The 14,041-nt window shown below is 49.8% G+C and overlaps 1 protein-coding gene across 2 annotated transcripts in view; it reads left to right on the top strand.

Moving 5' to 3' along the window:
- CD99 (CD99 molecule (Xg blood group)) overlaps nucleotides 1–8,481 on the top strand; it is a 28,039-nt gene extending 19,558 nt beyond the window's left edge. Inside the window, exons 9-10 of one of the 2 annotated variants that reach the window (XM_037140429.2) lie at nucleotides 6,967–7,023; nucleotides 7,952–8,481. In XM_037140429.2, coding sequence (XP_036996324.2) covers nucleotides 6,967–7,023; nucleotides 7,952–7,977 — 83 coding nt within the window. In that variant the 3' untranslated portion in view covers nucleotides 7,978–8,481. Of the gene's footprint in view, nucleotides 1–3,139; nucleotides 5,402–6,966; nucleotides 7,024–7,951 lie in introns of those variants that run through there. The other variant, XM_053673429.1, reaches the window with a different exon arrangement.
- The last annotated feature ends 5,560 nt before the right edge of the window (nucleotides 8,482–14,041 follow it).

Here is a 14,041-nt window from a genome sequence, read left to right as displayed (position 1 = left end):
TCATCGATCCTACTGAATCCATGAGATTCCTAATAAACACCAACAATTTTAGCTCCGGTTGGTGTGGCTCAGTTGGTTGGAGCGTCAACCCGAAAGGTGACGGGTTTGATTCCCGGTCAGGACACATGCCTGGGTTGTGGGTTTGGTCCCCAGGTGGGGCACCTGTGAGAGGCCACTGATCAGTCCATCTCTCTCACATCAATATTTCTCTCCATCTCTCTCTCTCTCTCCCTTCCTTCCCCTCTCTCTAAACATCACGAAGCTTGTCCTTGGATTAAATTTTTTTTTAAAAGGCTTAACGATTATAACTGAGAGGGGGGAAAACAAAAGAAAATACCTCTTGCTCTTGCAACTTCTGGAAACAGCAGGGAGGTGAAAGGAATAGTAGTTCAGTGGAAGTGAACTTGTGTTTATTTTTCTTTTCTGAAGGCTTTATTTATGGATTTATTTCGCAGAGAGGGGAAGGGAGGGAGAGAAACATCCATGTATTGGTTGCCTCTTACACGCCCCCTACTGGGGACCTGGCCCTCAACTCAGGCATGCGCCCTGACTGGGAATTGAACCTGCGACCCTTTGATCCGCAGGCTGGCACTCAATCCACTGAGCCACACCAGCCAGGGCCTGTTTCTTTATCAATTGCATACTCCTTCCTCTCTGGTGATGCTCACCTCAGAGCATGCTGTCCAGCCAGCAGAGGGTCAGGCGGGCTCACCAGGGAAGCAGGCGTGGCAAGAATTTCCGAAATCTTCAGCTGAAACCCAGGTAGATCCTGGGGTTACGAAGCATTTCTGTTACCTGGCATATTCCACTGTGTGGAAATGGGATTCGGACGTTGGGAAAACCCGCTGTCGTCTGTCCCACCCATCTCATCCCTGGTATTGGGTTCGATGGAAGCATTTTGTCCATTGTTTTGGCGGGGTGGATGGTCTTGAAAACAGACAGCTCCTCGGGGAGAAATAGTTGCCCTTGTAATTTTGCAAAAACGAAAGCGTCTTTTCTGAAGAATTGGCTCAGGGCCGTTTAGGAGTCCCCTTAGGGCACTCAGAAAGTGGGCTAAATTTATTTCCCCAGAAAATGTTCTCGATAGTCTTTTGTTCTTCCGAGGCTAGATGGACATCGGGGGGCAACTTCAGTACTTACTTCTTTGCAGTTTGTGTGAGACTCATGAGCTGGAGCTGGAGTAAAGATGCAGAAAACAAGAGGCAAAGGGGAGGGAGAGAAGTTGGCTGGGCCTTGTGGTTTCAGTCATGACCGCTCTTGCCTTCAGCCACAGAATGTGCGCCGTTCACACAAACAAAATTAGGTGCTCTTCTCCTAGACACCCCCCACCCAATATGGAAGAGTGACTATGTCTCTTGATTTCCTGAGTAGACATTTAGACTTTTACACTCAACTTATACAACCAATTTAGTATTTATTATCAGGGACGTGGTTTTATGGACAGAGAGAGAATTAAAATGTGGAATCAAGGTGCCAGGCATGGGACAATCGTAGGATTTGTCGGCTGTGTGTAAGACTGCTTTGTGGGTTTTAATTCTGTGCTGGCCATTTGGAGAACACACCCCTGGGTGATCATGACCTTGGAGATTCCCTATGGAGGATGTTGGTACTGCAAGCCCTGGTCCTTGAACAAGCCAGGGCTTTGGGGAGACCGTTACTTTATACAGAGAACAATTTTCCAGGACCTGGTCGCTGTGTTGAGGTCCATAGTGTCTGCTGAGTTTGCGTCAAGATGAGTCTTGGGCATGTGGGTGGGAGCAGAGCTTCCTACATCAGCATGGAGACATGTTGATCAAATCCTGTCCATCTTGGCCAAAGTCTGCTTGGGAGCCTTTCGGTCACAGGGGTTAAGCTCAAGTACGAAAACCTATGTGTATCTCCAGCCAGCGAAAGTTGGTAGATCTGTTCCTGATTCATAAAGGCTCGAAATCACAGACCTAAAACTCTGATCTGGTTTCCACGGGGCGCTGCTGACGCTGTCTCAGATTCGGGCGCGTGGTTGCTGTGTGTCTTTGTGGCTTGGCATGTTGGCTTCAAGGAGCTGGGCCCAGCGCCTGCTGACCGGGCTCCTGACATTCACTGACAGAGCCCAGCGCTTGGCTGCTGTCACTGCGTGGGAGTGATGCTGTGCCCTGTGTCTGCGGCTGGTTCTTGCTGCTCGGGACACGTCCACCAGCTTCGTCCAGCATCTGCTTGGTAGTGGTCTCTTGAGGCTTTGGTGAAATGAGCGACTAGCCTCTCTTCCTTCCTTCCTTCCTTCCTTCCTTCCTTCCTTCCTTCCTTCCTTCCTTCCTTCCTTCCTTCCTTCCTTCCCTCCCATCTTCACATCAGTCTTATTCATCCATTCTTCAATTCCTGTTTCCTTATATCCATCCATCATCATCCATCCATCTACCATCCATCTGTCCATTCATCCATGTATTTATACATCCATCCATATATCCATTGATCTCTCATTTATCCATTCATCACTCATCCATCTACCATCCATTTGTCCATCCATCCATCCATCCATCCATTCATCTATCATCCATCCGTCTACCCATCCATCCATGTATCCATCCATCCATCCATCTACCCATCCATCCATGTATCCATCTATCCATCCATCTACCCATCCATCCATGTATCCATCCATCCATCCACCAATCCACCCACCCATCCATCCATCTATCCATCTACCAATTTTTTCATCCATCCATCCATCCATCATCCATCCATCCATCCACCATCTACCATCCACCCATCCACCCACCCACCCACCCACCCATCCACCCACCCATCCATCCATCTATCCATCCACCCATCTAACCATCCATCCATCTACCAATTTTTCCATCCATCTATCCATCCATGCATCATCCCTCCAATGCTTCCATCAAATCCTCTCCTCCTTCCTCCCTCTCCTTCCTGCTCCTTAATTTTGGTCTCCACTCCGATTCTACGTCCTGTAGCTGTTCGGTCTTCAGCCCCCTCTCGCTTTACCTCTGAGCCAAGCCCCAACCCTAAGCCCAACCCTAACCCCCATGTTTGTAACACTCCTTTGCCCTTCTAACACCTCGTGCCTGCGCTCTGGGGCATTGCCAACCTCTCAGAAAGTTTACTACTCTTTTCTCTCTTCCCCAACCTTCCCTTTCAGATGAACCGAAGATGTAGGGTGGAGTAGCACCCCCCGGAAGGGCCTCCAGACCCCGTCCTGTCTGATCAGGGTGTCTGTCTCCTGAGATGCACAGCCAAAGCGCTCCGAGCCTCCTCCCCTCCCCGCTAGCGAATGTCTCGGCGGTCACCTGCTCCCACACTCCCTGCCGTCCCGGGGTGTCCCTCGCTTTGCCCCTTTGTCGTACACGGAAGCATCTTGTATTCTTGCGCTGGTCACTTGAGGAAGTGAAGATCTGTGGCCGTGTTCCCTTTTCCGGTGAAACCCCACAGAAAGAAGTGCGGTCCATGACGTCCACGCACAAACCGAGTTCGTCGCCACGGGCGTCTTTGGCAGTGCATTTGGCCAGAGGGCAGCGGACAGCCACCATGCTCCCTGCATGGTGACCGGGGTCCCTGGGTCTGACCTCTCACACCACAGATGCGATTCGGACGCTCGGATTCCCAGCCTGTAGACTTCTCCCAGGGTGTATTTACCCCTCCGTTCCCGCCAAGCAGTCCCTGACCCTCTCTCTGTAATCAGCTTGTCCAGGATGTCGGGGTGTCTCCATGGTGGGGGAGGGGACGTCCACAGGTTTAGGGGTCACCCTGACAGTGTCACAGGTTTGTCATTTTTAAGGCAGACTATTGCTGGCCTCACAGAATTTCTGCGTCCGTGTGTGCCCCCGTAAGCATCCCTGAGTATTTGTTCCTTCTTCACTCTCCGCTCTCTGCTTCCCGGGCGTCAAAATGACCTTTCTTGTTTGCCTCTGGGGTGAGGGTCCAGCGAGCCTTGCTGGTGACTTGGGGTTGAGGTTTTGGGGTTAGGGTGGGGGTTGTTGATGGGGCGTTCGGGTCAGAACCCTACCATGTGGACCCCGTGGGCTCCCGCGTGGGTCTGGTCACCTCCAGCAGTCCCCTGCGTAACCCTGACAGCCTTCCTGATGTTTGCAAGATGCGTGCGTGGTCTCCCGGTTCCGGTGACGTGAAGCCTGTGCCCCACTCAGCACAGTATCGACTCTCTGTGGGTCCCCAAGGAGTCAGTCTGACATGTCGCCTGAAGGTGGAGCCATGCTGGTCCGTGGTCCCCAGGTCCCCACACGTGGTGGGCATGCTCATAAATTAGAGAGGTGTCGTCCCCATGCTGGCTGCTGTTGCCGTGACCGCCACCCACCACCCCCACCCACAGTCCCTGCAGAAGCACAAGAATGGCTTGGGCTTCTTTTCACTCGTGTGTTTGGCCCTTGCAGTTCTGAGGGCCACAGCGGGTGTGGTGGAGGGTGGGTCCCCTGCCATCTGCTCTCCTCTTTGGGGCTTGGCGTCTGGGGGGTCTCATGTTCCAAGCACAAAGCTTCTGCCCGGTGCCGCCTCCCTTCCAGAATGGTCACACGAGCTCCACTGAATGTCGTCCCCGCAGCTCAGAGTCTGGGGGTCTTGCTCAATGTCCCTGGTGCTGGAGACTCATTGTGACCCTAGTCAGGGGTGCCCCCTGGTGGCTTCATCCCTGAAAGGGGCTGAGTCTAGGGACAAAGGTTTATCTCTGGCTTCCTGGAGGGTGGAGACCTCGGGAAGCCTCCAGCTCCTTTATCAACAGGGTGCGGCCCCTAAACACCCTCCTTCAGAAGTTGCCTCCACCCAGTGGCGGGGCTGGTGGCGCCCGAGTCCTTCCGCCATCCTGCCCCCTAGTGTTTACTCAGAGGCAGCGCAGGGAGCAGTGGTTCCACGCGCTACAAATAACATTCACCCACAATGGCTTTTGCTCTTGCTGCATAGATCACATGGGCCTTTTCTTTTGTTCTCTCAAATGTGTCCAGATTTGAGGTGGCCCTTGACCGTCCCGTTAGAATCTCTGGGCTGTTTAGTCACTCACATTTTAGTTTGGTGGACACCCGTGGCGTGCTGTGCAATTAAAGCCCATCCGTAGATGAGTGGATGAAGAAGCAGTGGGACCTTTGCACAGTGGAATACTACGCAGCCCTAAAAAAATGAAAGGAATCCTACCCTTTGCCCGGGATACACCTGGAGAGCATTATGTTCAGTGGCATAAGCCAGTCACAGAAAGACAAGTGCCGTGTGATGTCCCTTCTGTAAGGAGTAAAATCAAGTGAGAAATAAAACACAGATTCATACATATGGAGGGGGAATGCATACATTCAGAGGGGAGGGGGTTACGGGGCCAGGTGAAAAAGATGAAGCAAAAAAATAGCGATAAACTCGTAGACACAGACAACAGTGTGGCGATGACCAGAGGGAGGGGGTGGGGGGAGGCAGAGCGGGGGAAGGGGGATAAATGGTGATGGAAGCAGACTCGGCCTCGGGAGGGGAACACACAGTCCAATATACAGATGCCGTATTGTAGAAGTATACCCCTGAAATTGCTGTAATCCCATTAACGCCCGTTACCCCAGTGAGTTCAATAAACAGATTTTAAACACGAACGATGTCAGATCCAGAGCGTGCTCTCAAACGTGGCTGGTGCTGGCAATGAGCTGGCCGACACCATGACCCCTGTGGCCCCCGGTGTCCCTCTGTTTTGGGTCTGTTTCCTTCTTATTTGAACGGCAGACGTTGGCTCTCTGGGATGGGGGTCACTGGTGGTTGGCTCTGTGTCCGAGAATCATTTCCTACACACCGTGACGAGTTTTTCTGGGACTTGGATGGAAAGTTACGTGTCTGTGGGCAAGTAAGGTGTTCTCAGAGCCGATGACGCCGCTGTCCTGAGGTTACGGATTTGTGCACAGGTCACAGGGTCTCATGGCCCCGATGCCCTTGTCCGGGTCCCTTTTCCCATGGGAAAAGTGCCGGCTTGCCTCTTCCTGGGCAGAAAAGAAATGCGTACGTCTCGTTCTTGCAGGTCTGGCGTGCTGTCCCTTGGTTGCCTGAGGCCACGCACCTTGGGGACCATGCTGGGGGCAGGTCGTGGATGTGTTGCTGTGTGTTTGCAAAATTTTGCAAATAAAAAAAAAGTAGATGGCAGTCAAACACGATATTAAGGAGTTGGGATTTGTTTTGTTATGTGTGGGACACTGTAATACAGCTCTGATGTTTAAGCCTTTTAAAAAACGATTTTAAAAATACATGAAGACAATGTGGCAAAAATGGAACAAACCACAAAATCTAGGCGGTTGAAATAGCAGTTGCTTTAAACATTCTTTCTGCGTCTGTGTTGACAATGTTTCCTAGTAAAGAGTAAAAACAAACAAAGGCTCCCGGCCTTCTAGGCAACAATCCCCATTTCAGAAAGGTCCCTTAGGGAAACATTCGTTCTCACAAAAGCTTTATTTGTAAAGATCTTCATGTTGCCAATATTCCTACGACAAGCTGTTAGGACCCATCCAAACGCCCAAAATGAAGGAAAGCAATGTGTTCACAAATGATGACAGTTCCCTATCATAGAATAATACGCAACTATTAGAAACATCAGGTTAAGGAAGCAGGGTACAAAATGCAGCGTGTCTATTTTTCTTTGTAAAAAAAAATAAACACATGCCTAGAAAAGAAACTACAAGGATCTGTGTCCGAATGTTACGGTCAGTGGCCTTTTCTTCTCTGTAACTTTTCCTCTTTCCCTAATTCTGTGGGATACATATGCACCGTCTCATAGTACAGAGATACTTTTAGTATCAACAAAATACGTTGTCCTGATCATTGTGGAAATAAAGGACTGTGCCCTTTTAAAAAAAAAGTCAGGAGTGGGCAGGCAGTCCCCCTGAGCCCTGGCCTCCCGCTGGGGTTGGGGGAGGGGGGGAGGCCCACTCAGCCTGAGGTTGGTGTCGGTATTGGGGTCTTCTCTGACTATTCACCCCGGGGCTGTTGTGTTCTCCTTTGCAGCCGACCAAGGGGACATCAACATGCAGACCAGTCGAACTACCAACATGGAACCGCTCGGTGAGAAGGGGGGGCCGGCCCTCCGCTGGCCCAGGGCGTCATGGTGCCTTTCCTGCCGTCTTGTCCCCTTTCTAATCCCCTGTGTGACACAGACTGCGCCCTTTTCTCTGTCTCCTTCCTTCTGAGGGGACATGTTCCGGAGGTGACGTTGAAACTTCCCTGGGCTTTCAGTCTGCAGACCATTTCAAATCCCCGTGTGATCATTTTCCCAGGGGCGCTTGGACGAAATGTTCTCTCTCCAGGGGCCGAGTAGGGTCAAGAGGAAATTGATAAAATTATGGGAACCTCTCGGGGCAAAAGGCAGATGTTTTTGAGATTGGGACCCCTTTTGAAAATGGCAAAGAGAAAGAAAGTATGCGTGCAACTAGAAGATGCTTGATAAATGACAATTGTGTCGAATGAAATTTTAAAGTGTTTTGACTTCTAAAAAATAGACACTTGCAGGAAGTTTGTGTTTACTTTTAGTGCTATTTCTAACCGGGGAAAATGCAAGAGAGGTCTCAGAGAAGTGCAGCTGCAAATCACTGTAAAATAACCAAAGAAAGAGAAGCAAAACCCCCCAAGGACCCTCACCAGACAGTTATTTAGTCTGAATTGGGGAGGTTGTAGGGCTTTCTGCTGTCTGAGAGAACTCTCCATTTCCACACGTCTTCTCTCTCTTCCTTCCTCCTTCTCCCGAAGTGTTTATGGTTTCTGGCTACAATTGTATCACGCCGGTGTCCAGCTACAGAGTTGATTGATACTTGTTGCTAGCCCGGGAGAACTGATTGTGCCGTCTTGAGCGTCTCTGAGCCCCTTTATCTTGCATGGAAAGGATAAAGCCTTCACCAACGTCTCAAAGTTGGAAGGAGCAGATACGCACGGGCAGGGCGGGGGGGATTGGAATGCTAGGTGACATTGTCCTTTCTTGTCTCTTTGTCCTCGACAGTTCAACAGACGATTGTGGAGAAGTAGAAGGTGACCAGCGCACACAGCTTGGCGGTCACAGCAGGACGGGGGGACTTCAATGCGGCACCTCCACAGTGCAGCGGGGAGGGGTCTCCTGCACCAGCCCCCCTGCCCCCAGCCCCGCCTAGGTGGCCCCCCCTGCGCCGGCCTCGCCTCCCCCCTGCCCCTGCCCACCTTGGATCCTCAGGTTAAATCCTCAGAAGTGATTTGCCTGTCGCCGTCCGGCGTAGATGCCGGTGACCAACCAGGAGTCCAGCATCCAGCGGAACGTTTCCTGCGCCGTGTCCAGGGCCCTCCAGGGTCCCCACGGGATGCGGCAGACTGTCCCTGGCAAAGTCCCCGTCATTCCGGTTCCAGAAACCCCGAGCCATGGACGCATGCCGGGCACATCGGAAACTTCCTCCGCTCAGGCCTTTTCCCACCGTGGGAGGACCCTTCCGAGCGCTTCCTCGAAATTCCGTGTCTTGGGATACTTCTTACAGCAGGCGAATAAAAGGGCGTGAGAAACCATGTACTTTTTCCTGAAATGCTTTTGCCGTGGGGTGACTCTGCAGCGAGGCTCCGGGACTGAGTGGGCCGGGTCCCACGGCGAGTTACAGCTGGGGCGGTAAGACAAAGGATCGGCCCAACTCCTTGCTCAGAATTGCAGGGGTTTTCTCTTTGCCCTGTTCTCAGATACTCCCCTACATGCACATACTACTCCGCCTTCACATATCCCTCTGCATGCAGATACTCCCTGGCATCGAGATAGTCCCCGGCATTGAGAGTCTCCCCTGCATTGAGATGCTCCCCCTGCCTGCAGGTACTCCACACAGATACTCCTCTGCATTCAGATATTCCCTCTGCACTCCGATACCTTCTTGCACTGAGGTACTCCCTGCATCCAGGTACTCCCCTGCATTCAGGTATTTTGCGTCCTGTCTCGCCTCAGGTACTCCACCAGATACTCCTCTATTAGATATTCAAAAGGTATCCCCTGCATTCAGGTATTCCCCCGCAAGCAGGTGCTTCCTGGCACTGAGATACGCCCCTTCTCCCAGGTGGGCAAAGGCCAGCAGTATGTGAAGTGGTGGCACCATCTTTACGAAATGTTCTGAGTTGCTTTGGCGCCAGAGAACTCATTCTAAGTTAGGGGCAAAACCGCTTGGTGCCAGAGAGATCCCTTTGTCCAATTCCCGACGCTGTGGGGTGAAGCAAAAGCACGTGCTTCTTCCTCGCTGTAAACGATGACGTTTCCACGGCAGGAAAAATTTCCCGGTGTACGGCCATGCACGCCCCGCCAGGCCTGGCGTGGGCGCGCTCTTTGTATAACTGCGTGGAGAGGACTTTGCCTGCTGTCTCCTGTTCACCCCCTGAAGTACAGGAGCCCCGACATTCTAAAAGGTGTGGACGTCCTTGGCGTGTTTTTGTCCACCGAACAATTGGAATATCTCCCTGAACCCTCAAGGCCACTGCTTGTCCTCAAAGCCGAGCCTCACGCACCTCGGCCCCTGTTCGAAGGTTTGGTGTTTTTGCATGTGGTGGGTGGCCACTGTCCGCAGCCGGATCTGGGGAAAAGGCTGGGCCACCTTTGCGCCTGGAACTTCCCCACATGGGGACTTGTAGAATCTGCCCCCAGGAGCTTGTGGGGTGGGCTCCCGAGGCATCCGCCCTCCTACTGAGGAAGCCCTGCGCCCCCCCCAACCCCCGATTTTTCCCTCAGATTCCGCTTCCCTTCCTGCTCCAAAACCTCCAAGACTTTCCTTCTCAAGACTGACATCCGGCTCATTGGGGATTTTAGTCGCTTTTCTGCCTCTATAAAAAGAAGGGTAAAAAAATGATCGAGACCCCCTGCGGATCTGCCACAGCCAGGCAGGTACCTGCTGGGTGCCCTGGGTTCAGGTGTGTGTGCAGTCAGGGGACGTGACCTTCTTCTGGGTGCCGGGGGGGGTAACATGTGAATCACATGTATGTTCTCTCAGTCAGCAAGAGGCAGGGCCGACTGGTCACCAAGTGCTGAGTTTAGCTGATGAGCCCAAGACCCTTCGCTAAGTTTCGGGAACCGCTTGTGTTATAAAGGCGGCGAAGAACATGCGCCTTCCTTCCCGATCGGCCACTGATGGCCTTCGCGGTCCCACTGTGCGCACCGATGGGCTTTGTAAATGATACTTAAAAATGTGTATTTTTGTTGCTCTGAATAACATTGACTTTTGTAAGGATATTAATGATATGCTGTGGCCATGCGTGTCTCTTGGACAGAAGGTAATAGTGGAAGGGTGGCTATTTTTTTAACAGTACTCCTATTTTGCCATATATAATACACACTGTTCTTGCCCAAATTTTCGAGGGGAAAATAAGGATGCAAATTAGACATGGGTGGTACCAGTTCCATACCTACGTAAATGTTTTTAATCCTTTATTTACGTTTATGTGTTTAAAGTGTAACTCCAAAAAGCAATAACAAGATCCATGTGCAAAAAAATACCCCAGATAGGATCATTGGTTTTGCTTGTAAATATAAATCAATAAAAAATGGAATTAGAAGGTTGAAACGAATGTGCTATTTTTCCCCCCTGAAAGTTTGGGCCCAAAATGTGGGTGTGCATTACACATGGCAAATTACGGTATGTGGAATTATGACTCATAAATAAATCTGTACATTTAATAAACATGTCAGCCAGGCTTACTTTTTATGGAGCGTGTATGTACATTGTTCTTGAGTCATTGTAATTTCACATTATGGAAAAACACCCATGACTTTATCAAACATGGATTTTCTGGAAAATTGCATTTCTAATTAAGTGGTTCATTGCATCATTAAATAGTTTGGCAAAAAAAAAAAAATGTATGCTTTGTTTCACCCCTTGGTGCTGTCCACAAGGAAATCACAGAGCAGTAAGTTCTGAAATCAGGGTAAAATATGTATTTGAGCATGAACGAGTGAGAGTCGCATAGTACAAGTTTTGTTACAAGTCTGGGTCACAATGTCCGTAGCCAACCCCCTGTGAACTGTGGTCAAGTTTTTACTACCAAGGAAATGCTACAAATGCATTCAGACCTTTGCTAGTAAATGCCTGCGCCCCAGAAATGCCTCCCTCTGTGTTTGTTAAGCAAAAGGGTGTGTGGGTGTTTTGTTTTTATCCGCACCTCACAGTCGTGCCCCGTAAGGGTTATGGCAATTCTTAGTAGCCCCAATGATATGCAGATCTGTGTCCTCAGAGGTTGGCAAATTTTCTGACCGTTGCTCATCTGTTTGTTGACGCACAGTGTCAGATGGATTATTTTACATGGCATTTGTCTGGTCGGGAGTGAGACACAGAATCCATTGGCCGTTCTTTTTCCAGGGAAGTTCTCTGAATAGGCCCTTTGCCCATTTGTATCTGTGTCATTGGTCCTTTTGTTATTGATGTGTCGGAACTCTTTACATATGAAGGGTAGTGCCACGAGACTGTGAACTAGGGAGTGAATATGCTTTTTCGCTTTTTCCTTAGCCTTTGGGGTTTTGAACGGGTATTTTCCCCAATCTGGTTTTTAGTATCTTTATGTCGGGAAATTAGTTAACTGTCACACTGAGAAAAATCATCAGTCATCCTGACATTATTATTTTACATAAAAATATGTTTCTTTATGGAACATGAGCATTGGGTATACATTGTAGTTTGTCATGTGCCCTTTCGGAATATAATTCTATTTGAAACATGGAGACATTTTCCTTTCCTCTGTATTATTTAATTTCACTTTTTGATGACAGTTTACATTCCAAATTATCGGGTATGAGTTTTGAGTATACACCATAGAGAATTGCATAAAAAAAGCTGTGGAGGATGTGTGTGTATATATAAATACTATTGCATTAAACTAATAGATAAATGATCTGCCAATAATTATATAGCATGAAATTATATATTTATTGATTATTATGATATAACATATGGATGCATATGTAGTATGAAATTATATATTTATATATACACACACAAGTGAATAAAAAGCAGTGTGAGTGTATAAATATATAGACACACATACAAAGGAATATTACTCAGCCATAAAAAAGAATAAAACCTTCCCATCTGCAACGGCAGGGCTGCCCCTAGAGGGCGTTATGCTCAGGGAAAATGAGCCAGAGAAAGCAAATGCCATATCATCTCACTTATAGGTGGAATCTAAAAAAACAAAATAAACAAACTGACATTTTTTAAAAACTCGTATTTCTCACAATTTTATTATTTTTTTCCATGAAGATATTTGATGCCCTAGGCATTCATATTTGCAGAGGCAGTGAAGAAGGGATTCCTCTGTGTGTACAGTTCTCTGCACCGCACCCTGTGTGGGATGATCCCATTATTCCCAAACCTCTCTCTGAATAACCCACATTCTCCCTGCTGGTACAAAGTGCTTCGTGCCATATTTTGCCGTGAATAACGCGCCCCCTTTTGCCCAAATTTTTGAAGGAAAAAGTAAGGACGAGCCTTGCACATGGGTATAATGATGACATACCCAAGGTATAATAATCCTGTGTGTGATGGGCAGAGAAATAATTGTACGTTTCATGAATATGAATAACTCCAGGAAGAGGTTCATTATACAGGGAGAAATACGGTATAGCAGCCGTTCAAGGTGCCAAAAGACTCACAAGCCCTGGTGAGTCACTTCTGCTTTCGGCTCTCTTTGGCCTCCACCCGGCTTTTCTGGGGAGTGAGAAACTCTTTCCAAACTGAGAGTTATTTTTCCTGTTTTCCTGGGCACTGACCCCCTTTCTCAGAGGGCTTCAAAGCCTTTGGCAAAGGCTGGCTCTCTGTTCTTCCCCGCGGCTTTGAGGTGGGGACTTTGGAGAGGTGAATTGATGAGCGTATTTGGGTCAATTTAGGCCCAAGATCAATCAGATACGTAAGGAAAGAAAGAAATGCGGATTCAGTCCCTGGGCTGGGTGGCTTCTCCCGGGAGAGTGACAAAGGAAGACGTTGGTGATGTGCCTGCTACATACATGAAGTGTACGTATGTCGATCACGCATGCTCAGTGCTTTCGCCTTTTTTTCGTGGCACGAAGCCTGGATGAAACCACAAAGCAAAGAATTTTGCAAAGTCCGGTGGAGCCGTGGCTGTGTTGCGCGGGCTAGACCAGGTCTTGACTTCCAATCACCGCTCAGGTCACCTTCCCCGCAGCGAGTGGTTGGCGTGGTCAGGAGGTACGGAGAGGACAGTATTGGTCTCTTGGCACAGTGCTCAGGGCTCCCCCTTCTGTTCCTGGTCGTCCTCCGGCTCTGTGGGGACACGCCGGGTCGGGGGACCCAATCCCGGGGAAAGACACGGACTATGATCTTCACTCAGACCAGCGCGTTGGGGAGAAGGCGCAGATGCTTCGGAAAGGAGCTCAGTCCGGCTCCGGCCTGTGTCAAAATACATGGCTTTGTCCTTACGGTGCTCTTGTTCGCAGGGGAAAAAAACACCTTATAATAGTTCGTGTGCGTGTAATTCTGTGCAATCGCACTGATGAACACGCCGCAGCATTTGTGTCTTGGCATTGTGGGGGCCGCGGGGGGGGGGGACACTTACTTCTGGGATAGAAGAGAAATGTGTTTGGTCTCTTGATGTCATTGTGGGTTTTTTTGTTATCGTCGTTTCAAAATAATAATGTTAAAAAAGAGCTCTGTTAGGCTCTCGCTGCCATAGTAACGGATCGCCACAAAGCAGGTAGTTTCAGACCACAAATGTGCGTAATATCCTGTCCCCGTCCTGGAGACCCCAGGGGTCCCAGGGCCGTGCTCCCTCCACAGGCTGCAGGGAGGGGCCTTCCCGCCTCTTCCAGCTCCTGGGGACTCCAGGCGTCTCTGGGCTGGTGGCCGTGTCCCTCCGGTCTCTGCCTCCGTCTCCACGTGGCTTCTCCTCCGAGTCTGCGTCTCCTCTTCTGTCCCTTCTCAGGACACTGTCACTGGATGCAGGGCCACCCTGACCCCGGACGACCTCCTCCCAGATCTTTCAGTCAATGCCTATTTGCAAATAACGTCCGATTCTGCGGTTCTGGGGGTTAGGACTGCGCCATACCTTTGTAGAGTGGACACAGCCACCCCAAACAGCACAGTGGCGCTCCCTG

The sequence above is a fragment of the Artibeus jamaicensis genome, unplaced genomic scaffold, assembly GCF_021234435.1.
Source record: "Artibeus jamaicensis isolate MK-2021 breed Jamaican fruit bat unplaced genomic scaffold, CSHL_Jam_final contig_859, whole genome shotgun sequence".
Taxonomy (NCBI): domain Eukaryota; kingdom Metazoa; phylum Chordata; class Mammalia; order Chiroptera; family Phyllostomidae; genus Artibeus; species Artibeus jamaicensis.
The sequence above is the reverse complement of the archived record's forward strand: the minus strand, read 5'-3'. Positions and strand labels throughout refer to the sequence as shown.